We start from the raw sequence: 27,188 nt of genomic DNA on the forward strand, positions 1-27,188 counted from the left end.
AAAAAAAAAAAAAGAAAAAGAAAAAAAACTTCATGTTCTGCACATGTATCCCAGAACTTAAAGTATGTGAAAAAATATACTAAAAATGAAAGCTATTTACCACTATATATAAAAAAAAACCCTAATTTTTTATTAGTTACATTAATCATACTTCCCTGATTGTTGTGAGTTGAACATTTTTATGTGTCTGTGAGCCATCTGGATCTTGTCCTTTGTTCATTTTTATGTTGGGCTATTTTTTTTTCCTGGACTTTGGGGATTTCTCTACATATCTTGGTTACTAACCCTTCTTCAGTTAGCTGAGGTGCAACGGCCTTTTCATGGTCTGTGACTTGTTCTTTTCACTTTGTTTTTTAAGACAAGCTTTTATTTTTAATTTGAATGTAGTAATGATACTTTTGCCATATCCCATCTGTGGATGTGGTATATCTCTCCATTTACGCAGAATTTTTTCACATCCTTTATTCAGATTTATTTCCACAAAACTTTTGCATATTTCTTGCTACATTTATTTTAGGTACCTTATACTTTTGTTTGTTATTGTTATGTGATCATTTTCCACCTGGACTATGTTATGTCTTCGTGTGTGTGTGTGTGTGTGTGTGTGTGTGTGTAACAGGGTCTTGCTCTGTTGTCCAGGCTGGAGTGCAGTGGTGCTATCTTGGCTTATTGGAATCTCTGCCTCCCAGGCTCAGGTGATCCTCCCACCTCAGCCTCCCAAGTAGCTAGGACTACAGGCACGCACCACCACGCCCAGCTAATTTTTGTATTTTTTGTAGGGATAGGGTTTTGCCATGTTGGCCAGGGTGATCTTGAATTCCTGGCCTCAAGCAATCTGCCCACCTTGGCCTCCCAAACTGCTGAGATTACAGGCATGAATCACCGTGTTCAGCCATATTTATATTTTCGAACTGGTTATTATTGATGAGATGTCATTAATTGTTAATTTTTGAATTGTTATATAGAAAAAAAGTCAAAATTTTAAGGCTGATTATTTGCTTGCAGAACAGGACTCTTTCTATATTGAAAAGCAACTATGAAAAGTGGAGAGAATATTGATCTAGGAGTGAAGACAGCTGGTTTCTAGTCTTAGTTCTTGCAGGACATCTTGTAGTTTTCTAGGAAAACAGCAGTTCATACAATGCTAAGAGTATTATTATGTTAGTTGCTTCATAAGGAAAGATCATTTACTTTAAGGGACACACAAATACAGCTATATGAATAGATGGATCCATAAAGTACTGTGAATAAAAGGAAGATAAGTAATTAATCATCTTCTTGGAACCCCCATAGCACTTTATTATGTTAGAACAGTAATCTCTCACCAACCTATGGTTTTGTCAACAATGGCTTGGGGGCATATTTATCTAAAATTTGCCAAAGGTTTCATATGCAGAATGCAATTTTATCCCCTTAAAACTGAGATTATGAGAAGAATTGTTGTTTTCTTCTCTTGTTTTCTATGAAGTTGTATTAATAGACTAGTCAATTTACAATCTGCCCTCTCGTTCCATGGCTAGAAAATCATTCCCAGAAAATTCAGCACAATGATGATTTGTGCCCAGAGCGGGCAGTTGCACAAGCATTTTTCTGAGACTTGAGAAAATAAAACCAAGAACAGAAGTGTAAGAGACATACTATATTTAAGCTGTTAAGGACTGTTTGAACACATTTAAAAGTACCTAATATTTTGGAGACCCTTCTCAGCTTATAATGCATCAGCAATGTTTTCTGAATAACTGAGTAGGACTACTAAAGCAGGTTTTGGCTTCTTGGTTTTTGAAATTTGTTTGTTTGTTTTTGTTTTTAAGGCAGCTGGAGTCCAGGAAGACAGAGCTTTCGGTTTATCTTTCCTCCATTCCACTCTCAGCTCCAACTTCTACCTGTCCACCTTTCTAACCACAGCAGTTTCTGGTGCACAGAGAAATGGGGTTTGGAGTTTAGGGTATGAAATGTATTATAAAGCTTATTCTATTTTTGGCTGAAAACAAAGGCCAGGTTAGTCTGAGAACCATGCCATCATAAAAGCTTCTGAAGCCCTTTTTGAAAGCACTCACAGCACTTGTAATAGGTGATCAGTGCCACTCTTACTAAATCATGCATTTCATAGTGAAAGGGAGTATCTTTCTGGAACATGGCAAATATCTGGTAAATGATCATTGAAAAAAAATCAATGAATTTAAGTATTCTAGAAAATAAGTATGTAAATCGAATTATTTTATTTCGAATAGGCAGATATAATAAATAAATAAATGATACACTAATAATAATAAGTAAATAAGTATACTTTCAACATTATATTATAAAGCTGCCCCCCAACATTAATAAAAATTCTCCAAATACCCCTTATAAATTTACTATTATCTACTTTACAATAGAGATTCTTTACTTTTTATGTTTTATTCTTTCAATTCTTAATGAACACCTACTCTGGGCATGGCCAAGAATACAAATATAAATAAGAGAGGTTTTCAGTTCTTATCAAGATCAGTCTGCAGGTTTTAAATGCAGAACCAGAATAATCAGAGTGAAAAATGCTGCAGTAGAACTAAAAACAATTTTGGTGAGTGAATAGTTCCATGCTACTTTTGCAGCCCTTAAAAAAGAGCATTTGTGACAGCAGACATTGTCTGGTAGGAAGGGCATCCTGATGAACAATGGCACTTAATAAAATTTCATTTTTAGAGTGTATTACTAAGAAATTCCTTTCTACAGTGCCATTTTGGATTGCTCAGGCAAGAGAAGAGTGTATTATATCAGGGAAGTTTTTCACTCCTTTTTTCAGTTCTTAAGTCATCAGTTACCTTAAGTTGGTGCTTCATGATTGCTGTGCTATCCAAGATTTTTCTGATCTTAGCTTTCAGAAGGAAAATAATAAAGGTAATGAGTCCTTGAGTTCGAGGTGATGGGGTGACATCCACGCAATAGCCAGAATAAATGATCCAGTCTTCATTTTAAATTTGAAGAGGGCATTAGCATTCCAAGGTGATAATAGAGGCATAGGAAAAATAAATTAGCCTACCTCAGTCCTCCCCAAACAGCCCTGGGCAGACTGGATCATTAACCTCAAAATAAACAAGGCGATTTTGGTGACAAACTGAAAAAGTGACTTGAGCATCCCTGAATGCATTATGAGTTATAAGGGACAGAGTCTGCTGGAGAGCAGTTCTGCTAGTGAATTATTCCAAAAGGAAGGTATAAAGCATGTCAGAGGTGGCAGCTGAGTATAAATTTAATCTTCTTGTCACGCGCCTTAGGAGGCCCTAACTAACCCTTCAGCAGAAGCTTGATGGGCAGGAGGTGGCGGCTGGGCAGCGCTTCTTTTTCACTCTTTGCATAAACACTATCTTCAGCTGGCTAGCAAGAGAGGAGTTACATGGGTGGGGATTACCCACTGACTCATTGGATTTTCCCAAAAGGGCACCTACAGAACGAACATGAAATGGGATTGTTAACCTGGATCATTTTGACAGTCCCGTTGCGCTCCAAGGCCAGGAGCAGGTGCTGTTGTTCTTCCGGGGATTTGAGGAACATGAGGCGCCGCAGGTAGTGGTCGTCCTCCTTCCAGTCTTTCCCCTCCAGCAGCACTTTCATCTCCTGCCCACTGCCAAAGTCCCAGATTTTGACTGTTCCTGAGCAGGCAGAGAAAAAGACTATGTGGGTAAAAATGACTTAGAGAAAGCTTGGCTTTTAGCTCAGAGAAATTCATCCGATCGAAAGCTTTCTGCCAACGATTTATCCTATATTTATTTCCTATTCAGATGGGTGAGTCTTCTCAGGCTTGCAGTACATGAAATTTATTTCTGTATGCCTTGATTTGTCACAGGCTGAAAAAAAATAAACAGGACCAGGAAACGCCTTGAAATCTACCCTCGGTCTCTCCTACTAAGCTTTTTTTCTTAGGTGGATCTTTTCTGTTCTTATTCTCCCAGTGCTTTTCAGTGTGCTAAACACCCTGTCCTGATCACGGGAATATTAGCTACCATGCCACAGTTACTGTTCACAGCGAAAGACCATTCCAGTAATCTATCACATTTCCTAATGTGCTGACATGTTTTAGGACTTCAGTTCTTATTAGATAATAAAAAGTTGGAGGGAATCCCAGCTGGTAAGAAACTGCCAAGCTTGGAGTGGTTTTGTTGGTTAAGGGAGGAAAATGAAAGAAAAGTGTCAGGTTTTTTTCTTACATTTAAAATTATACTTTCTGTTTGAAACTGAATCCCCAATGAGATAGTATTTGGAGATTATTAGGTCATGAGGGTAGGGCCATGAACAAACAATAAAACAAAAAAAACAAAAAAGGCCAGCCCCAAATTCAGATATGCTGTGGCTCAGACAAAAAAAGAAAAAAATAAAAATAAGTAAACTGGGCTGAAAGATCTGCCTTTCCCCTTTGTCACATGAGAACACAGTGAGAAGGGACCATCTATAAACCAAAAGGTGGGCCCTTGCCAGACACCAGAGCTGCCCGAGGCTTGATCTTGAACTTCCCAGCCTCCAGAACTGAGAGAAATCAATTTCTGTTGTTGAGAAACACCCAGTCTTCCTGCCTTGAGTGGTAAGGAATGTCAAATGGTCTGAGCCCAGGAGGTTTTCCTATCTCCTGCTAAGAAGTAGAGAAAAATTTGCCCAGTTCTTTCTCCCTTACAATCGGTCTTCATCTACAATATCAGCAAAAGGGTCTCTGCCCTTCCCTCAGTGGCTTAGGCTGTTGCTTTGTCAGTAAGACAGATGCAGGGGGACTTTCTGTTGCTCCACAGCGTTGGCTGTTCCTCTCCCCCAGATCTGCACCATGTGGGAGGCCGGCACTGTGTGACATGTGATGAGCTATGTGAGGAGCATGGGAATGAACATACACTCCCTTTGTGTTTCTGGTTTTCAGAAGCTCTGTACTCTCATGCTCTCCTACACTCAGATCTCAGCAATTCTTACAAATTTGAATACATTCTCACCCATCTGAATGCCGGTCCCATTTCCTTCTCATCACTGCCCTAGGTAAAGCCAGTAAGTGTGTCCTGTCTTTCCCTGGAAGTACCTGTCTCACCTTAGATTTCAGGTTATTTGCCCTGCGACATCAATTCTCTCATAGGTTCAAGAAAAGTTCTGGGCTGAGTGTGGTGGTTCACGGCTGTAATTCCAGCATTTCGGGAGGCTGAGGCGGGCGGATCACCTGTGGTCGGGAGTTCAAGACCAGCCTGACCAACATGGAGAAACCCCAACTCTACTAAAAATACAAAATTAGCTGGGCACGATCTCGACTCACTGCAACCTCCACCTCCTGGGTTCACGTGATTCTCTTGCCTCAGCCTCCCAAGTAGCTGAGATTACAGGCACCCGCCAGCACACCTAGCTAATTTTTGTTTTCTTTAGTAGAGACAGGGTTTCACCATGTTGGTCAGGCTGGTCTCAAACTCCTGAGCTTGTGATCCACCTGCCTCAGCCTTCCAAAGTACTGGAAATACAAGCGGCCTCTTTTTATTTTTCCTAGTGCCTTTCAGATTCATTCAAATTGCTGCACATATAACTAGTTTTTTTCTTTGCATTACTTGTAATCACTACAGTATTCCGCTGCAATGTGTCTAGGCAGTCATCTGTTGAAAATGGGTTTTTTTTCAGCTTTTGGTTATTATGACTAAATCTGTTATAAATTTAAAAAACAAAACACCACCCACTCTACAGTATCCCTTTGTAGCAGGTGAAATGGACAGAGACACTTTCCTTATTGTTAAGTTCATTTGTTTGCTTTGGGGGACCTGGAAGAAGGGGCCACAGGGATAATAAACAGTGTAATTGTGGAATGCCTATTTCTAGGTCATTGCTCAGAGTGGAGAACTCTCTTCTCAGAGGGGCTTTTATAGTGGTCACCTCAGGTTCAGACTCCAGTGAACCACAGGTCTTTTCCTCTCCGCCTTTAACCCTGCCCCCTTCTTATCCCTCAGCGCTGATCCTACTCCACACCCAGAGTGTTTTCACTGCAGTATTTTCTATCTCCTACACCAGGTTCTCCCCATCATCAACACTCACACTCCCAGTATTTGTTTGTTGGCCACTAACACCATCATTAAACATTGGTTAAATACTCCCTATTACCCAGCACTGTGGTAGAAACGGGGGTATTTAATGAATAATCATAGTTCCGACCCTCAGGGACTCTGTGGTATGATAGGAAAGCAGCCACACAAACCGTTAAAAGATGTCATCGTGATCTCATACATTCCTGGGTTATGCAGACGACAGTCGCATTGCCTAGATTTCCTGCCACCTTAGGACTTGGGATTTAGTGGAGCAGATAGCAAGGAGACGTACTCCTCACTAATGAGAGGAGACCAGTGGCTCACGGTCTGAACTTCTCCGGGAGTCAGAGAATCTCACTTCCCAGGGTGTCTTGGATCTGTCAGTTTAACAGAGAGGGCCTGGCACAGTGGCTCATGCCTGTCATCCCAGCTATTCAGGAGGCCAGGGAGGGAGGATCACTTGAAGCCAGGAGTTTAAGACCAGCCTGGGCAGCACAGTGAGTCCCTGTCTCCAAATAAATAAATACAATAAAATAAATTTAACATACGTACCTTTGAGGAGGACAAACTCAATATTTGAAAGAATTCTAGGTTCTAGAACTAACAGCATAAAATATGACTTGCTTGCATGAAAGCAATATTGTCAGTCATATACTGAATTGCTTAATGCTTCTGCCTGATAATAACCGTGTACATTGCTCAACATTTCAACAACCCTTTTCATGTCTACGCAGGGTGTGCTTACGGAAAGTGAGATTGCTTTCTCAAGAACTGGTCCACGTGAAGGGCAGCTGCATTTATTCCTACCCCATCAACTCAGCATTCATGATTTCCTTTCACACTGTGTTGTCATCTGCTCACACTTTAAAAAAACCAGACTTTCACACATCAGGATGCTCACTCAATTCATCAATTGGCTTAGGAACCAGCACTTATTGAATAAATATAGGCCTAGGGTAAATATATTCAGTATAGTGCATGCAATTGGTCATATGGTCTAGATAAAGCAGTTCTTCCGTTTAGAATGCAGTGAGTGGGGTGAAAGGTGGGGTGGTCTGTAGCTCTCTAGTTCCTGGAAGTCCTGCCAGTGCTCCATAGCGTGAGGCATAGCAAATGACCTGGCCCAACCTGGGCCTGGCGTCCTCTCAAGAAGGCATATGAACACTCCAATATAGAATTCTAGGAGTAATGTGACAAAGTTGGCTGGATGTTTTGTCTGGTCCAGAAGTCTACTGTCGGCAAAACTATTGTTAGCAAGCACTGGATCCGATGCCTATCTCTTAGCTAATGGTGCCCAAAAGTGGAAGGATAGAATGAGTCAGTGCAACACAGATTCTCTGAGATGGCATATGTGAAAGACTTTTGCAAACTGTTAAAGCAACTATGTAAATGCAACATGAGGAATTATTTTTAACATCCATATCAAGACATTGATGCCTGTTAGATAAGGGACTCTACCACTATTCCAGACATTCCACCCAGGCACAGGAATTTCACTGGCATACAGATATATTCCAGCCTGCTTTATGCTCTCCTTCTATCCCAAAGTACTAAAGAGTTTTCGACAGAAATTCTCAGGACACTAAAATTACTCTGACCGTTATATGCTCCTGTGGCAAAAATAAATCCGCTTTCATCGATAGCTGCAGAAGTCACTTCAATATTGAAGCCATGAGAGTCTAAAATCTGGTATACTTGGAGTCCCGTCTCGAGTTCCCATACCTATGGGAAATAACAAAAATATCAAATAATCCCTTTGAATAAGCCCTTCAATTCTCATTAGAATTTTACCATATTCAAAAATGGAACTCTACATCTAACACATTTCCTAGCTCTCTGCCCTGAATGTTGGTTTGATCAAAGAAAGTTCTAAAAGATAAAGTGCATTTAATAGTTACTGTGCTCTCCTGGACTGCAAATGTAGGGGCTGAGACAGCCGGGGACTCTATTTCAGGCAGACCCTGGCTGTGGAAGAAGTGGTCAGTGTGTACTGTAAGCCTGAAGCAAGGTTAGAAATGGATCAGTTATAAGCGCAGCAGACAAAAGAAAAACGAACTGGATTTATTCGCTGGTGACACTCATCCTAATTAGTCAAGGATCGTGGGACAGGGTCTGTGGTTAATAGCATGGGATCTGAGAGAAGAACCCTGAGGAAAGAGCTCACTAATCTTTCCTAGGAATGTTCTAAATAGGGACACGGGCCCAGTGAGAGAGAGAATGGGAGAGAGAAACACAGAAAGAAAGGAGAGAGAAGCTGACTTCAGAGGAGGCCATCTGTGTAATTGGATAGGTATAATAAAAAAATCTAGAGACATGTAAAGACTCAACACTCATCGTGATCTCTCTCTGGAAACACAGTAGAGGATTTAGACCTGCAGATTTTCTGACTGAGTCTCTCCTTCTTCATGGAGTTGCCATGTTCAGATGTAAATTGCACTGCCAGTTAGTAACAGCACTGAACTGACAACACAGAATGCTTGCACTCTAGGTATTGTGGCAGAGGGGACAGGAAATACAAAGTGCCAGGGGTGAGAAGGTGCATCCTTCCTCCAGGGAATGGAAAGAAAGCCCCTGCAGCTGGGTGAGAGGGGAGCGTGGAGGAGATGGCGCCGATGAGATAGTCTGGCGACCGGACAATGAGGACCACTTGCTGGGGAGTGGTAGAGCTGGGACTTGAGTGAAGTCCATGTGGCCCTAGAGTCCGTGCTTTTAACCTCTGGGTGTCCCTGGTTATAGACAGGGTTCTTAAGGGAGAAAGAGGAATGTGGGTCATTGCATGAATGGGTCTCAGGGGTCACCCACCTCTCCTGGCCTGCAGTGTGATCCCTCTCCAAGCAAGCTGTCATGAAAACTCACCTTGATGTATTCCTTTCCACCCTTTCCTCCCACACAGGGATGACGTTTTCCCCATAAGAGGTGACTGCACGAAATACTGATTGCACGAAAGCAGGGTAGGTTTCAGCTTTCGTTTTCCTGTACTGTCTCTTTAGGCGTTACCAGAAATGTGCTAATACAATGAGCTAAGGTGATTCTCCAGCGAACAATCACAGAAGTCAGAGACTGAGAGGTCATTTGAAGGGTCCCCAGAGGAATGCTGCCTGCTAGTCCATATGTCTCCTTTCAGAGAGTGTGCATGAAATGAAGGGGCAAACACCTAAAGCCAACACCTCCAGTCATCACTGCCAGATGACTTCAGGGGCCGTAATGACAGACACAGCTAGCGTGGCCAGGGGCCCTGGCTTCTAGGAAATGCTGTGATGGCCGTGTTACAGGAAAGGGATCCTGAGCCAGACTCCAAGAGAGGGTTCTTGGATCTCATGCAAGAAAGAATTCAGAGCAAGTCCATGGAGTAAGGTGAAAGCAAGTTTATTAGGAAAGTACAGGAATAAAGAATGGTTATTCCATAAACAACCCCTGAGGGCTGCTGGTTGCCCATTTCTTGATGATGTGCTAAACAAAGGGTGAATCATACATGCCTCTCCTTTTTAGACTGTATAGGGTAACTTCCTGACATTGCCATGGTATTTGTAAACTGTCATGGTGCTGGCAGGAGTGTAGCAGTGAGGATGCCCAGAGGTCACTCTCGTCACCGTCTTGATTTCGGTGGGATTTGGCTGGCTTCTTTACTGCAGCCTGTTTTATCAGCAAAGTCTTTATGACCTGTATCTTGTGCCAACCTCCTATCTCTTTCTGTGACTTAGAATGCCTTAACCATCTGGGAATGCAGCCCGGTAGGTCTCAGCCTCATTTTACCCAGCCTCATTCAAGATGGAGTTGCTCTGGTTCACATGCCTCTGGCAGCTGGGCTGGAGGAATGCAGCAGAAAGGGCATGGGTGCTTACAACCAAAAAACTTGGGTTCATATTCCAGCCCTTGTGCTTAAGATCCCAGCTATGTTGCTTGATCTCTCTGAGCCCTTGTTTCCTCATCTTTAAAAATGAAACTCTTTATCTGTCCACAGAGAACCATTGTGAAGATTAAATAAGACCACATACTTAAGGCTCTTGGCACGTATTCTGAATCTACAGGAGTTACAGTAAACACCTATAAATTTATTCTCCTTCCTTCTTAACATAAATCCTCTTCCCGTATTCAGTTAAAAAAATTAAAATGCAAACTAGTTCTGTCTTCTTAATATATTTCCTCTAAAATTCCTGTTTTGATTGTGAAAACTAGCCGTGTTTATTCAATTGAGCACGTGGCTTGACAGCAAGCAGTCTGAACTGGCTTAATTAAAACGCTTGTTTTTCACGTACTCGTGAAAGCTTCAAAATCACTCTAATGTATGGTCTTATCATATGTGCTGCTACATTTGCTTCATCATGCAATGATTTATTTTAAGAAGAGAAAATTGTATCCGCATTGCCTTTTTCCTGTTTGAAAAGCCAATAGGTACTTACCCTAATTATGGATTCAGAGCAGATAGTGAGTACTTGGTGAAAATATTTGTTGTAAAGCATGACATTAATTTCTCGTTCATGAGTGTGAGGAATCTGTTTTGTATCTTGTATCATCCTAGTCAGAGGATACATGTCCATAACGCTAGATCCTGGAACAGAAGGAAGAAGCTCATAAATACCCAGTATTAGAAGTTTTGAATCACAAAGGTTTTCAGTCAAGCAGTTGGGTTTGGTAACAGCCAAACAGTGAGATTAGCGATATCAATCAACGCCTAGGAAACTTAACGAGGTGAGAATATTTTAATTTATTCTAGAACATTTTTGACAGATAAAGCACATATGATTCAGCCGCAGCAAAGCATTTGTTTTGGACTGGATTACTTTTCAAGTGCAGGTCATTTGGACTTCGTTGATACCGTTTTTAGTGAACCTCATTTTCCTGTATTTCATAGTCCACTTCTCTCCTTCTTTATTGTGCCTGCAGCATGCCTCTCCATCTGTTGTACAGCAATTAAATGTGATGACCAGCTTTCTGCTGAAGGTTAGCTTCCACTTCGTGGTGGAAATTTATTGTCAGAGAGCCCCTTTCAACCAACAAATTGATAAAGCACTCTATACACATGGTCTTACTAAATGTAATGAATGAGAATGATCACAAGCCAGGGTTTGCAACATCATTATGAAATAAGATTAATTTCCAAATCACCACTATAAAGTAGAAGTAGATGAGGAGCAGGTATTCTTTACTTGCACTTTTCTAAGTATGATTTAAGTATCAGAATTAACTAATTGTGTGCTCTGTTTTGTGTGACGTCTAGAAATATAAATAGGAATCTCAGTTAGCTGGGCATGCTGGCGGGAGCCTGTAATCCCAGCTACCTGGGAGGCGGAGGCAGGAGAATTGCTTGAACCCAGGAGGTGGAGGTTGCAGTGAGCCGAGATCATGCCATTATACTCCAACCCTGGGCAACAGAGTGAGACTCTGTCTCAAAAAAATTAATAAAAAAATTAATAAGAATCTCGGAGCATTCCTGTGGCTCAAGCAAAAGTGAAACTTCTTCCCTCTTTTATCGATGTAAAGATTAAGTTAATAAGGCCGACTTTGCATTGAGTTTCTCAAGTTTCTTCAAATAATTCTTAACTTTAGGAGAAGTTTCAACAGGAGTTGCTAAACACTCTCGTTTAATTTTAAGATAAAAATTGTTTATGTGTAAATAAGGACTGAGATGGTTCATCTGGTTCTATTTCTCTGTTCAGATACCTTAACATGGAAATGTGAGCAGAATATGGTAACCAGATACTCAAATCATACTTGGGCCTTTTGGTTAATCCTTTCCATCATAGTGACAGTAACTGACTTTATTCAGAATGGAGGTCAATAAACCTTGATATGTTTATGGGAAACTAGCAATCTTCTACTTTTTGGCTAGTTACACTACTACTGCAGAAATGATGCAGTGCCGAGAAAGAATGTGGAGTCAAGAGCTAGAAGCTCTGAGATTGAATCTCAGCTCTATGTTGTCACCTTGTGTCCTGCCCTTAGTCAGCTGGGCTGTGTGAGATTCAGTCTCACCATTTATAAAATAGCAAAAATAGTTACCACCTCATGTGGTGGCTGTGCAGATCAATTGAAAAAACGTATGATCGTAATGGCAGTTGTCTTCATAAGAGCAATGATAACCGTGACAGCAGCAATAACATGTTCTACAAAGCATTTCTAGCATGCGGTGCTGCTGTGATTAGGATTTAGAGGACTGATGTCTGCTTCATTTGAATAAAAGAATGAATTAAAATCCTAGAGATAAGCTTCATGTAATTCCAATGTCAAGGTCACGGTTACAGTCGGTGTCTGCAATTTTGATGATTAAGCAATACACAGAGCTTTATATTTTTGCAAACAGAGGTGCTCTGAGAATGGTATAAAATTGGGAAGAAATCTTGATCTTTCTGTCTTCTTTTTCTTTTTCTTCTTTGTGTTACTAGTTGAGTCCTCGGTTACTATGATGATAAACGGGATGAAAATGCTGAACCTAGTAATCGAACATGCCAATTGGGACACCAAGAGAGAAAATTTGCTTATAGTCATGAGTATGTTCCTTTTAGAGGAGGCAAAACAGAGAAGAGGTGTTTATAACTAAAACTAAGTCCTGTTTTATAATGTGAAAAGTTCTTTATTGAGTATGAAGTGCTAGTTCACTCCTAATCCAGGATATAAAAACACCAAAAGTCAAAAATAATTACATTCTCCATCAGCAGAGATGGCACCAACCTCTTCCCTGCCTTAATTAATCCCACGGGAACTCAGAGCAGGTGGCCAGTGGGAAAATGCTTAGGACATTCATTCTAGTTTTGTGTTCCAGAAGGAGGACCTGCTATTAATAGAATTCATTTTTATCCTGAAGCCTAAAGGTATGCATGTAAAAAGTGCTCCACCTAGATGTCTGCCTAGCAGGGCCCCTTGTTTCTTTAGTAAGCATGTCTTTCTAAGAGGTCACTAGAAAAGTCAGCAACAAATCTGTTGGCATCAGCACTGGGACTCTATCCTCACTCTCTATCAGTCTTCGTCAAGAGGCAAATGCTGATGAGAGGGTCAGCACTTTTTCTACTGTGTAATGACTCATTATCAGAATGGTATGGGCCCAAATTTCCTCATTGCAGAAAAGGCACTGACTCGGCATGCTACTGCAGCCACTGTAAGATAGGATCATATTCCTGCTCCAGACTCAAAACAGAGCTGGGTGTGGTAGCTGGATTTGCCCTAATAATACACATAGCAACAAGTTATATACATCCCACTTCTTTGCTTAACCCAGGCATTTCTTCCCAGGTTCAAGAACTTAGAGCAATAACCTGGTATTTTCAGGTTAGTAAAACTATCCTTTGAGGGAGGAAAGATAACTGTATAATTACTCAAATAGAACTTTCTTCTTAGATTCAAGAACTTAAAGCAATAACCTGGTATTTTCAGAAATACATTTCATTCACCCAGCCACAGAAATATATAGGAAAGAGCAGAATTCAATTAACTATCTACTGTCATGAATCATGGTTTCATAAATTACCCTTCTGGTTTTATTTTTCTTCTAGTTAGTCCTCAAGTGCTAGTTAAAAAGGTTAAAAATTAATTCATGAGTTTCATTTGACATTAATTGGGTACACTTGCCTGTAATAAGCATGCCGTGATTGGCATCATATATCATAGAATAAATCTGCATGTCCCCTGGTCCTCCTTGGCTGTCATGGAAGACTTGTAATAGTGAAAGAGTTTGTATATCCCACACCCTGAAAACCTGGAAGAATAACAAACACAGTTCACCACTATTTATACTCACCTTTCCCAACCAAGATATTTAGGTGAAGCATTTTAAGTCTGAAATATGCTCTTATAAACTTATATCAAAGTATTGTTTATATGATGAGCTTACATTTGCTAAGTTCCAATTTAGTTCTGGGTTGGATTATTGTTCATTAATAGCAGAGGAAAATAGCAGCAGTGATTAAAACTTTGCTTAAAGGTATACCTTTAGGAATTGGATTTTTCTATCATTACTCTTTAAGAATCTGGGCCGGGCACAGTGGCTCACACCTGTAATCCCAGCACTTTGGTAGGCCAAGGTGGGTGGATCATGAAGTCAAGAGATTGAGACAATCCTGACCAACATGCTGAAACTCCATCTCTACTAAAAATACAAAAATTAGCTCGGTGTGGTGGTGGGCACCTGTAGTTCCAGCTACTCCAGAGGCTGAGGCAGGAGAATCGCTTGAACCTGGGAGGCAGAGGTTGCAGTGAGTCAAGATCATACCATCGCACTACATCCTGGGTGAAAGAGTGAGAATTCGTCTCAAAAAAAAAAAAAAAAAAGAATGTGGAGGAATAATAAAAGATCATGACTTAGATTTGAATTAAAGTCACATTTCTCTTTGTATTATGGATGAGAAAATAGGAAGAAGACATATTTTAAGTGGAAGCTTTCAAATTGCTCTCTCATGACATATGAAGATGGGAACATCTTCCTAAGTGAAGTTACTAAAAACCTCCCTCTCCACTTGCCCAAAAGCATAAGAATTATAGAAAGCAGTTTTTAGGGATGGTATAGACATACTAAGAGTATAAGAATATAGGTTATTAACACTATCCTTTGAGGGAGGGAAGATAACTCTGTAATTGCTCAAATAGAACTTGAGTTAATATCAGAGAATAGAAAGAACAATGAAGCCCAGAGTCAGCAAAACTAGGTTAAGCTTGTGATCTGAAAGAACTGGTCTTAGCATTCTTTACTATTCTGTTTTTTTTAGCAAGTTAGTGTTATTGAATTTCAGAGATAAGTGTTGATTAATCAATAATTACATTTCTTCAGTTGTAGAAGCTGGAGGGAAAATTACATTTTCTAGCTATACATCAGCCCTTAAATAATATTTTCATGTTATAATAAACGTATTAACCTATCAAATTGGAGTATTTGTTGAGTAAATGGGTGACCATTAACAGAACCACATATAAAACTTTAGTAAGTAGTTAACAGAGTTACCAACTTGAGGCATTTATAATTGAGTTCATTACAAGTTAATTAGGTTCAAATCTTCACTATTGCTAGGGCAGGTTAGTCTTCATATGTAAGAACACAAAGTTGGCTAGGTCCCGTGACTCGGAGAACACGGGTGAGGAGCTTTTGCTCAAATGTAAACCTTCTGCAGGCTAGTATTGCTTGGAACTTGTGCCGTTGAGATATATTTTATTTGTTCTAGTGAAAATGCCAATTTTAAAAGAGTAGCTAGAGCATTGAGCCTTTTCAGTCTTTTATATTATAGAGTAAGCAAGTATAATGGACTATATGAACTTCAATACAGAGCATAGAATGAGAGACAAGAGGAGGAACAGACAAAAAAGTGGATTCACGGAGTTCACCAAAACAACGTGTCTACGCAAACTGTTCTTCATTTTATTGCCTTGGCTAAGGTCTGTTCATGGCTGGCAGTCTTTCTGCTGTAGGCATATACACTCTGAATGGTAGTTGACAAAAAGAACAAGGGCCTAGGCAAACGAGGATTAGGGTTTCAATTCTCGTTCATCACATAAACTTCTTGAGTCTCAGTTTTCTTGTTTCTTGAATGGCCATGATGACATCAGCACCATTCGCCTCGTTTAATTGATGTGATTATGTTTTGAAATCTGTGACGTTCTCTATAGAGTTGTTATATTGGCTTTTGTCTTCTTTGTCTTCTTCAGTGTTCAGTTCTTTGGGTCTTTACTGTGTGTTTTAGGGAAGTGGCAGTTCCTGCGCTGTGGGAGGCATAAAATCCTTCTGCGTCATTCTGCTCCTATCCTCTAGGTTTCTCTGCTGCCCCCCTCCCTATATGCCTTCTTTGCTACTGTCACACCAAAGTGTTTTGCATTTCCAAAAAGCTTCTTTCTTATTCTGGTCTCTGTGCATTCACAGGAACTCTTCCTTTCATCTGCAATTTCCTCTCAAAGGCCTTCTCTATCTAGCTAACTCCTACTCTTTTTTTTTTAACTCTTCCATAAAGAGAACTAAAGAGTTCAGGTCAGAATAGTGCTAAAAATTTTTGCTTTGATGGACTATTTCTTCTCCAAACATACAGAAAATATATATTTAAAAAAGTAAAAAGAAACAGCAGGGCTTCAAAGAAAGATATATCTCTCTCTGGATCCAAACAAGAGAGAAGCATAAAGCGGTGAATGGGCTGAGCCCTGAGACCTGGGTTGTGACAGCTGAGCAGCTTCTGTGACAGGCAGTGACAGCTGAGCAGCTTCTGCAGAAGACAGGACCAGAAGACCTCCATGCCTTGGCTCCATGGCAGAGATAGCAGCAGGTCTTCCAATTCAGAAAAGCAACAGGCTGTGCTCTGTCCTTATCGGGATGTGTAATTTTTTCAAAGATATTAGACCAGTGAGGTTGGGGCACATCACTTTCTGACCAGGAAGTAAACAAGGTAACCTCTGGCTCAGGGACTAGAGCTATTTATGATCTGGGACCTAAAGGGCCAGGTAGAGGAGAGTGTAGATTGGAAGGAATGAGCATAGACACACACACACACATACACACACGCACACGCACACAGAAAGAGAGAGGTAGGCTGCGAGCAGTGGCTCACACCTGTAATCCCAGCCCTTTGGGAGGCCAAGGAGGGCAGATTACTTGTGGTCAGGAATTCAAGACCAGCCTGGCCAACCTGGTAAAACTCTCTTTCTAATAAAAATACAAAAATTAGCCAAGCATGGTGATGCATGCCTGTAATCCCAGCTACTCAGGAGGCTGAGGCAGGAGAATCGCTTGAACCCAGGAGGTAGAAGTTGCAGTGAGCCGAGATCATGCCACTGCACTCTAGACTGGGCAACAGAGTGAGACGTGGTCTCAAAAAAAAAAAAAAAAAAGAGAGAGAGAGACAGAAAGAGAAAGAGACAGAGAACTAAATATTAAAAGGAGACTATTCTTTTTAGAAAAATATAGAGGAGGAGGCTATCTTCAAGAACTTCAGAGTTGGAAGAGATTTCTTAAATAAGCACAAAAAGCATAAGCCATGAAAACTTTAAAAATTAAAATTAAAAACTTCTGTTCAACCAAAGCAACAAGCACAAAGACACAAAGTGTAGAAACTACTCAAATGTTCATTGGCCAAGTCAGACAAATAAATGTGCTGCATTCGTACAACAGGATTCCATCAGTAATTAAAATAAATGAACTACAGCTACATGTAACAATATAAATAAATATCAAAATATACTGTTGAGGGAAAAACTGCAGTAGGGTATATTTAATATAGTATTTATGCTATAAATATTACATAAAACATTCAAAATAAAGCTATATCAGGGACACTTGCACTAATGATTTAAAAACATGGTGCTGGTTAAAAATTAACAAAAATTCAAAAAAATTAATCTTTAAACAACTTTTCATTGGACATCCTTCCAATTAGATGTTCTTTCTCTGGATACCTATAATGTAACTGTGCTTTCTCTGGATACCTATAATGTGCTGCTTAAGGACAGGGATATGTTCTGAGAAACATGTCCTGAGGCAATTTTGTCCTTCTGTGAACATCACAGAGTATAATTACACAAACCTAGCTGGTATAGCCTACCCCGTGCCCAGGCTATATGGTATAGTTATATGATCACCATCATATATGATGCAGCACATGACTGCATCTGTCTGTATTAATTGCTATATTGTAGAAGTTCAGTCAGGATGGTGGGAAAAATTGTAAAATAGATGCAAACCCTCTTGGAAGGCCAGAAGGTTTTTGCAAAAGCCTCGGAAAAGAATGAGCCAAAGGTGGTGGTTCTTACCCAGTGGCAATTAGGCAGGAGTAGATAGAAAGGAATGTGGGAGAGTTTATCTAAAGAGCTTGTTTACTCATGTGGTCCTAAGGCTGACCTTTGAACATCCATGGGCCCATGACTGCTCTCTACTTGGGGGGTCAACAATGTTATTACCCACAAATGGTGTCAGCTTTAGGCCTCAGAATCTGGCTTTTAATCATTATCCACAAGTGTGCTGACTCAAAGCCTCTGTCATTAAATCTAGAGTGAATAAATGCCTGGAGTGCCAGCTGGTCAGGGCAACAGTTACTAACTCTTTACCAAACCCTTCTTTGTGTCTGTGAGCGGCCGGCTGCCTAGCCTGCTCTTTCACTGGATATTTGTGTCTGAGTGTATCTGTTCATCTGTCGCTGGGTCAGGGTCTGCTGGTTGGACCTGGCATAATATGATGACTTATTCAGTGGCCTTCTCTACTAGACTATAACTCTCTTGGGGGAAGAACCACAGCTTATTTGATTCTTTTTTCCCAATGTCTAATGTATTCTGTTTAGCTTGGTTGGTTAGTTGGTTTTTGGTCTTATTCTCTGTCTTGGTCAAATAGGCATTTATATGGCTTTGCACTGTATAGACAATACATTTTTAATTTAATAAATCAATTAATAAATAGGATAGCCTCAGAAAACATAATCTATTTACTTTATTCTTAGGTGGTCACAATATTTTAGTTGCTTTAGGGGAAAGAGAGTAGTGATATTTGTGAACCCTGAACATCTGAGACGAGTCTCAGTTAACTTAGAAAGTTTATTTTGCCAAGGTCGAGGACACATGCCCCTGACATAGCCTCACTCAGAAGGTCCTCACAACATGTGCTCAAGGTGGTCAGGGCAGAGCTTGGTTCTATACAGTTTAGGAAGATGTGAGATATCAATTAATATATGAAAGATGTACATTGGTTATGTCCAGAAAGTCAGGGCAGCTCAAGCAGGGAGGGGGCTTCCAGGTCACAGGTAGGTGAGAGACAAATGGTTACATTTTTTTTAAGTTTCTGATTAGTCTTTCCAAGGGAGGCAATCAGATATGCATTTGTCTCAGTGAAAAGAGGGATGACTTTGAATAGAATGGGAGGCAGGTTTGACCTAAGTGTTCCCAGATTGACTTTTTCCTTTAGCTTAGTGATTTTAGGGCCCCTAAGATTTATTTTCCTTTCTCATATTAATTAGGCTGTAGTCTTCTTTCACCAATTCCCCTAGAGGTTGTCAGTGTTCTTTTGTCTGTTTGTTTGTTTTGTTTTTGGAGACAGTCTTGCACTGTCACCCAGGCTGGAGTGCAGTAGCGTGATCTCAGCTCACTGCAACCTCCACCTTCTAGGTTCAAGTGATTCTCCTGCCTCAGCCTCCTGGGTAGCTCAGATTACAGGCACCCACCACCATGCCCAGCTAATTTTTTGTATTTTTAGTAGAGACAGGGTTTCACTATGTTGGCCAGGCTGGTCTTGAACTCCTGACCTCATGATCAGTCCCCCTCGGCCTCTGAAAGTACTGGGATTACAGGCGTAAGCCACTGCACCTGGCCAGTTGTCAGTTTTCTTATGGTAGATATTAGTGATACAAAGCTCAAGAGGGCAGAAGTGGAGTCATGTCAGCCCCATGTTTAGGAAGAAAATGCGCAAAACATCACAGAGGCAGGCTGGGTTGTCATAAAAGGAAACTCAGTTGCTTTACGACAGGGATATGTCATGAAGACATGTAAAGAAAATGAAGGCGGATAGGTGGCTTCTACTAAAGAGGCCAGGGCAGAATGGAAGATTTGTAAGTTATAAATTAAATATTATATACATGAATATAAACTGAAATTATTTTAAAAATTTATCTTCTAGCAGCAGTAAAAATAATAATGATAATTTTCTTTTCTTTTTTTGAGATAGAGTTTCGCTCTTGTCACCCAAGCTGGAGTGCAATGGCATGATCTTGGCTCACTGCAACGTCTGCCTCCCAGGTTCAAGCAATTCTCCAGCCTCAGCTTCCAAGTAGCTAGGATTACAGGCACCTGCCGCCACACCTGACTAAGTTTTGTAATTTTAGTAGAGGGTTTCACCTTGTTGGCCAGGCTGGTCTCGAACTCCTGACCTCAGGTGATTTATCCACCTTAACCTCCCAAAGTACTGGGATTACATGTGTGAGCCACTGCACCTGGCCAATCATGATAATTTTCAAATAAATTGGGAATGGAGTGAGATGGAAGGATTTGGTTAACATTGGGAAAAAGATTCCACTATAAGGTTAAGTGTTTTGAGTAATTGAAATCACTTATCACAAAATATCAAAGAAAAGGACAAGAGAAAGACTTCTCCTGTAGCATTTTGTAAGAATTAATTAATAGGCTGGGCACAGTGGCTCACGCCTGCAATCCCAGCACTTTGGGAGGCCGAGGCAGGCAGATCATGAGGCCAATAGATCGAGACCATACTGGCCAACATGGTAAAGCCCTGTCTCTACTAAAAATACAAAAAAAATTTAGCTGGGCTTGGTGGCATATGCCTGTAGTCCCAGCTACTCAGAAAGCTGAGGCAGGAGAATTACTTGAACCTGGGAGGTGGAGGTTGCAGTGAGCCGAGATCGTGCCACTGCACTCCGGCCTGGTGCCTGGCGACAGAGCAAGACTCTGTCTAAAAAAAAAAAGGAAAGAAAAAAAGAATTAATTAATAAATAATGATGAAGTAGAAGAATTTTAAAAATATATTCATGTGTGTACCTGGAGTGAGGATTGTTTCGATTCATCATATTTCCTGGCATTTCTTCTTGCAAACTTTATGCCAATTATTATTGTCCAAATGTATTAATAAAGTATCTGTTTTTTTTTTTTTTAGATGAATCTCACTCTATTGCCCAGGATGGAATGCAGTGGACTGCTCCCAGTTCACTGCAAACTCTAGCTCCTGGGTCAAGTGATTCTTGTGCCTCAGCCTCCAGAGTAGCTGGGATTATGGGTGCCCACCACCAGGCCCAGCTAATTTTTGTATTTTTAGTAGAGACAGGCTTTCACCATGTTGGCCAGGCTGATCTCAAACTCCTGACCTCAAGTGATCCTCCTGCCTTGGCCTCCCAAAGTGCTGGGATTACAGGTGTGAGCCATCACACCTGGCCAAGTATCTGTTGTTTGATGGGTGTTTACTACAGAGTGACTAGAGCAGAATGTCTGATTTATAAGAAGATGCAACACTAACAGGCCATACAAAATTCATTATACATCAAATAATTATGAAGCTCTGCCGTAGGTGTTACAGACACAAAGATTAATAGAAGCCCTATTACCGTCCTTGAGGAGATCTAGGTCTAGGCAGGAGAGTAGACGGACGACAAATAGTGATACTGCATTGTAAGAAATACCTGAATGGAAGTTTAAACATTATTCCATAACGAAAATTGTACCAGTAGAAATCTTTAGAGTTATAATCACATTATGATTTAGATAGAGAAAGGGGTCTGGGGATTTCACCATTTTCTGATTGTAGAGGAAAGTCAGAATTTGGCCTGCCTTTCTAATTTTACCCAACGGCTACAAGAGGCTAATGAGATTTTTAGTCCCCAAATGAATCAAATCAGGGTCACTCAATTGTTTACATGATTTTACATTAAGGAGCCTGAAGACCTATGAGATTATGATCTCGTAAGAGTTAACATAGTACTTCAGACAAATGGTACATTTCAAAATCAGGGTATGTATAGCTGTACAATACAAACGGCACACATTCAACACTGTTTAGGAAATTCAATGCTAAATGTATTTATTAAGTTCTTACACATTACTTAAGAAAAAAATATATTTTTAGCACTGTATGTAGAACTAAACCTGTTAATTTTATCATCTTGCTCTCACATTCGTCCTGTGTGATAACTGGCAAATAGAAAATGAAGACATCCAGCATGTCTTTAAAAATTAACTTTTTAATTGCGAAACTAATGTACCTAGTAGACAGATCCAAACAGTACCAAAACCAAAGTCCTCCTTCCCACATACCACTTACCTCCAGACTCCTCAATCCCACTCCTTACGTAATAATTATTGGAAGATACCACCTCGGGAGGCAGACTATCTCAGTTGAATCCTGATTCATCTGCAATAACTAGTGCACTTGGGCAAATCTCTTAATTTCTCTGAGCCTTAGCTATCCCACTTGTAAGGAGAATAACACCAGTACCTATCTCAATCTACCACAAAGGGTTAAATGAAACATAAATGAGCTTGGTAAAGCAATATAAAGAGCTTACATCTATGTTAGGGCATATTTATGCACTTAGATTTACGTTTTTTGTTTGTTTGTTTGTTTTTGTTTTTTGAGACAAGGTCTCCTTATGTTCCCAGGAGTGGGATTGAGGACTCTAGAGTGAAGTGGTAGGTGGGAAGGAGGACTTTGGTTTTTGTACTGTTTGAATCTGTTTACTAGGTACATTAGTTTGGTAATTAAAAAGTTAATTTTTAAAGACATGCTGGATGTCTTCATTTCCTATTTGCCAGTTATCACACAGGACGAATGTGAAAACAAGATGAAAACAACTCCTGAGCTCAAGTGATCCTCCCGCTTCAGCCTCGTGCATAGCTGGGACTACAGGCCTGCACCCCTGTGCCTGGCTTTACCTCATTCTTTTAATGGCTGAATAGTACTCTGTGAATGCTCCAAAGTGTATTGTAATTAGTCCCCTATTCATAGGTATTAGATTTCTTTATTTTCTTTTATTAAAGCAGTAGTGAACCTCTTTGCACATATATCTTTTTAAAGTACACTGTTTGTAAAGCAATATAAATATAACTGAATAAGTTCCTACAAATAGAATGTTTGTGTCAAAGGGTGTGACTATTTTGAGTTTTGAGAGATATGCCAAATTAACTTTGCCTTTTGAGAAGATTACAGGCAGTTTGATAACTTCCTGATTTCAACTTGCATAATCAGCTTTAATAATCAGTTTCAATTTACAGGGAAAATTGAACTTGATGTCTTTGTCATTCCTAGGTTTGGTCATCAAAGATTTGGGGCAGCTACGCTTTATTTACTCAACTAGATTTTTAGCTTCTTTCGGACAAAGATTATATCAAAATATAAATAGGCATAGAGTCTAATGCACTCTCGGGCATTTAGCATGGGGTCGTATATTGGTTGACATGTTAATTAATGCAGTAGAAAGTTGGGATTCTGCTGGGCGTGGAGGCTCACACCTGTAATCCCAGCACTTTGGGAGGCTGAGGCGGGTGGATCATCTGAGGTAGGGAGTTTGAGACCAGCATGACCAACATGGAAAAAACCCGTCTCTACTGAAAATACAAAAAATTAGCCCAGCATGGTGGCACATGCCTGTAATCCCAGCTACTCAGGAGGCTGAAGCAGGAGAATTGCTTGAACCCAGGAGGCGGAGGTTGAGATGATCCGAGGTAATGCCATTGCACTCCGGCATGGGGAACAAAAGCAAAACTCAGCCTCAAAAAAAAAAGAAAAGGAAAGTTGGGATTCCTAGTTATACAGCCCTCAGACATAGTTTGCTAGCCAAGAAACAATGTGAGGGAACCACATTTGTGAGAGATAAAAGGTTAATGTCAATAGAATACCCAGATACTTACCCTAGGGAGGCTGTAGTGAATATGTGTATGTGTGTGTGCAAGGGGTCTGAAAGCTGGTAGAGGTGTCTAGAGAAAGTCTGGAGGATAAAATAAAGACACTCCGAAACACAATAAAAATCACAAAGGCAAGAGTCCCAAAGGGCAAAAATCACAAACAGCCGGCCTCATCTGAAGCAAATATGCAATCATAGCTAAGAGCTCCTGGTTATGTAAGTGTGATAGCCACGCTCAAAAGGAAGCCTCATGTAGGGACTGCTTCCTGCTCTTTGAGGTGTGTTTCTCCCTTGACTCAGAAACATCCACAAGGTCTTCCTTTGAAGGTTGTCAAGGAGCTGTCCTGGGTGACGAACTAAAGAAAAAGCAAGTCCTGCACATAAGCAGAAAGTATTACAAGTTGAGAACTGAATTCCAAAGCATGTGCCCTCACTCCTTTTTCTTAGTTTTTAGTTTTTCTTCCCTGTTGGCCACTCACATAAGTTTCCTAATACATACTATGTCTTCCTCCCAAATTTTTCCTACAGTCACTCAGGAAATTTTGAAACAAAAAAATCTTACTCTTAAGAACGTTGCAAGGCCGGGTGCGGTGGCTCACGCTTGTAATCCCAGCACTTTGGGAGGCTGAGGTGGGAAGATCATGAGGTCAGGAGTTCGAGACCAGCCTGACCAATATGGTGAAACTCTGTCTCTACTAAAAATACAAAAATTAGCCTAGCATGGTGGCCCGCATCTGTAATCCTACTTGGGAGGCAGAGGCAGGAGAATCGCTTGAACCTAGGAGGCGGAGGTTGCAGTGAGCCGAGATCGCTCTACTGCACTCCAGCCTGGGTGACAGAACGAGGCTCCATTTGAAAAAAAAAAATGGAAAGAATGTTGCAGACAGTTGACTCAAAAGGGAATGTCTCAAGAGCAGAATGAAGACACAAGAGGGTAAAATACTGAAGGCAGTGAAACCAGACTCTCAATCATGGATATTTCCAGTTATCCAAAAAACAAGAAAAACAAATCTTTGAATTTACCTCATTTACAATAATCCCATACAAACAGAAAGCACAAGAGACAAGGAAAGATTTGAAAGCAAGGAAAGATTTCAAATTTTTAAAACTTAAAAGTAATAGTTTAAAGGGTTAATTTTTCTATCTCCAGGTTTATTTCAAATTTACACATTTCTCACCAGAAGGAAAAAAAAAACTACATTTTTGTCTTAGTGAAGGCTTTATGCATGGCATGATGTTTCACTTAAAGGATAGACAGGATGGCTGGAAATGGGAGGAGAATTGTTTCAAAGACAGGGATGCAGAAAGCCTTTGGAGAAGGATTTGGCAAGGCTTGGAATTTCTGAAGGCAAAAAAGCTGAAAAGGTATTCTGGTTCCAGACCCTAGAGAGCCTTAAGAATAAGAAAAAAAGAATTTGAACTTTATTTGTAATTTATGAGGGGCCTTTGAATCTATGTGAGAAGGCAATGACAAGTTTATAAATGGGTTAGAGGAGAATCAACATGGCAGCACAATATCTGGATGGCTTGGGCAGCGAAGAGACTGAAGATAGGACTACGGGTGCTTCCTAATGGGCCACCTGCAACTGGGAGCCCCTTGGTGGGTGGGTCTGAACTAAGGCCATGACTCTGGGAAGAGGAATGAGGTAATTTAGGGAAGAGACTTTTCAGAGACTTAGAACTGACTAGCGGTAAGGCTTACCGAGACAGAAGGATCAAAGGCGACTTTGAAGTTGGATCATGGCTCACTGGGAAACAAATGATACCATTAACAGAGAAAAATCAGAAAGAAGGAAGAGAAGACTTGACGTAGAAAATAAATTCAGTTTTAGGTAGGCAGAATTTTTTTTTTTAAGATAAAGAACTGCCTTTGAAGATATGCACACCCACAATCTAGTCAAGCTGCCTTTTCTCAGGTTTCTACATACCACTTCCAAAGTGAAAATTTATGAAAAATAGCAAGTTTTATGTTCATTTGTAATCTGTTAAAAAATCATTAAAGTATGTAAATTTCTCTTCTTCACAGAAAAAAAAAAAAGAGAGAATCAGCCTTTCGGTCAACAGAGCTATGCTTGAGAAGGTTCCCAACCATTGCTCCTGTTGGTTTTGCTGATGAAATGAAAGTAAGTGAAGATGGTATTTGTCTCTGCATTTTTCAACATTTGTCAATTCTTCTTCAGGTACAATAGATGTAGCATATCTGTTCAATACTTGGGCTCTATGACTGGACATACAATTTTAGCAGTTGGGGAAGAAAATAATATCCTGGTGGAAGGACTGCAAAATTAGAAAACGCATGAAAATCTTGCTATTTGAAGAGCTTAGGAAAAGGCGTGCAGTTGGCACACTGTATGCATGGTGATTTATGTGCTTTCTGCTTATTGTGATGAACACTCATTTATACGAAGTAGTTTGAAGGGATGTTGTCTGTTCTCTTTTCTGTAAATAGTAATATAGCTTCAATAAGAAAAAAACAAAAACATGTATGTGCCTAGTTTCCTTTTCTTTTCTTTTTTTTTTTCTTTTTGAGACTGAGTCTCACTCTGTTGCCCAGGCGTGCAGTGTCATGATCTCAGCTTACTGCAACCTCTGCCTCCCAGGTTCAAGCAATTCTCATGCCTCAGCCTCCTGAGTAGCTGGGATTACAGGTACGCACCACCAGGCCTGGCTAATTTTTATATTTTTAGTAGAGACCAGGTTTCACCATGTTGGCCAGGCTGGTCTCGAACTTCTAACCTCAAATAATCCACCCACCTGGCCTCTCAAAGTGCTGGGATTACAGGTGTGAGCTACAGCCTGGTTTGCTCTTCTTTCTGCCTAAAGTGCCCTTTTCCTTTTCCTAGATCTTCATGGGGCTGGTTCCCCTGGTCATTCAAGCTTTGGCTTTTATGTCACCTCCTCAGAGGTGATTCAATCACACTGAACCACTGTTTTCTATTTCTCCTCTTCCCCTTCTTCTTCTCCTCCTCCTCTTTTTCTTCTCCTTCTCCTTCTTCCTCTTGTTCTTCCCCTTCCTCTTCCTCTTCCCCTTCCCCTCCTCCTCCTTCCTCTCCTTCTTCTGCTGCTTCTGCTTCTGCTTCTTCTGCTTCTTTGGTAGAGATAGATTCTTGCTATTTTGCTTAGGCTGTTTTTGAACTCCTGGCTTCAAGAAATCCTCCTGTCTCAGCCTCCCAAAGTGCTGTGATTACAGGCACGAACCATTGTACCCAGCCACATGTTTTCTCTTTCTTACCATACTTATCACACTGTTTCCTTGTGTATTTGATACTTCACTTGTTTGTCTCTCTCTTCCTCTAGCATGTCAACTTCCTCAGTAAGCGGCCCTGGTCCTCCTTGTTCAACATTTTGTCCTTAGGAACTCAGGGCTGGGCTTGGTGGCTCACGCCTGTAAAATCCCGCACTTTGGGAGGCCAAGGTGGACAGATCACGAGGTTAACAGAGCAAGACCATCCTGGCCAACATGATGAAACCCCGTCTCTACTAAAAATACAAAAATTAGCCAGGTGTGGTGGTGCACACCTGTAGTCCCAGCTATTTGGGAGACTGAGGCAAGAGAATCACTTGAACCCGGGAAGCGGAGATTGTAGTGAGCCGAGATCATGCCACTGCACTCCGGCCTGACGGCAGAGCAAGACTCCAACTCAAAAACAAAAAGAACTCAGAACAGTATTTAACACACAAGAAATAAATAAATATTTGCAAAATAACTAAATGAATGACCATCTTTCATCTTTATAGTGGCCCTCTGGGCTAAACATTCCTACATTTACAGATGAAGAAACCAAGTGGAAAGATATTAAGTAATTTTCCCAAGTGCAGCTATTGAGACGCATGAATGCGTCTCATCTTAATACACCCATGACATTTAAAAGAAATACAAAAGGTT

General features: G+C 40.6%; 1 protein-coding gene and 1 long non-coding RNA gene across 4 annotated transcripts in view; one reads left to right on the plus strand and one right to left on the minus strand.

The window, feature by feature from the left end:
- WDR64 (WD repeat domain 64) overlaps nt 1–27,188 on the minus strand; it is a 160,511-nt gene that overhangs the window by 53,085 nt on the left and 80,238 nt on the right. For all 3 annotated transcript variants that reach the window (XM_032242228.1, XM_032242230.1, XM_032242229.1), the window contains exons 11-14: nt 13,578–13,704; nt 10,415–10,563; nt 7,613–7,736; nt 3,457–3,632 (exon numbers count right to left, since the gene is read on the minus strand). In XM_032242228.1, coding sequence (XP_032098119.1) covers nt 3,457–3,632; nt 7,613–7,736; nt 10,415–10,563; nt 13,578–13,704 — 576 coding nt within the window. The remainder of the gene's footprint in view (nt 1–3,456; nt 3,633–7,612; nt 7,737–10,414; nt 10,564–13,577; nt 13,705–27,188) is intronic.
- The window catches only part of LOC116526001, a 33,282-nt gene continuing 31,192 nt past the window's right edge, over nt 25,099–27,188 (plus strand). Inside the window, exon 1 of the long non-coding RNA XR_004257913.1 lies at nt 25,099–25,425. This is a non-coding gene — a long non-coding RNA (uncharacterized LOC116526001). The remainder of the gene's footprint in view (nt 25,426–27,188) is intronic.

Source organism: Sapajus apella, unplaced genomic scaffold, assembly GCF_009761245.1.
Source record: "Sapajus apella isolate SASKATOON/1434 unplaced genomic scaffold, GSC_monkey_1.0 scaffold49, whole genome shotgun sequence".
Classification (NCBI taxonomy): domain Eukaryota; kingdom Metazoa; phylum Chordata; class Mammalia; order Primates; family Cebidae; genus Sapajus; species Sapajus apella.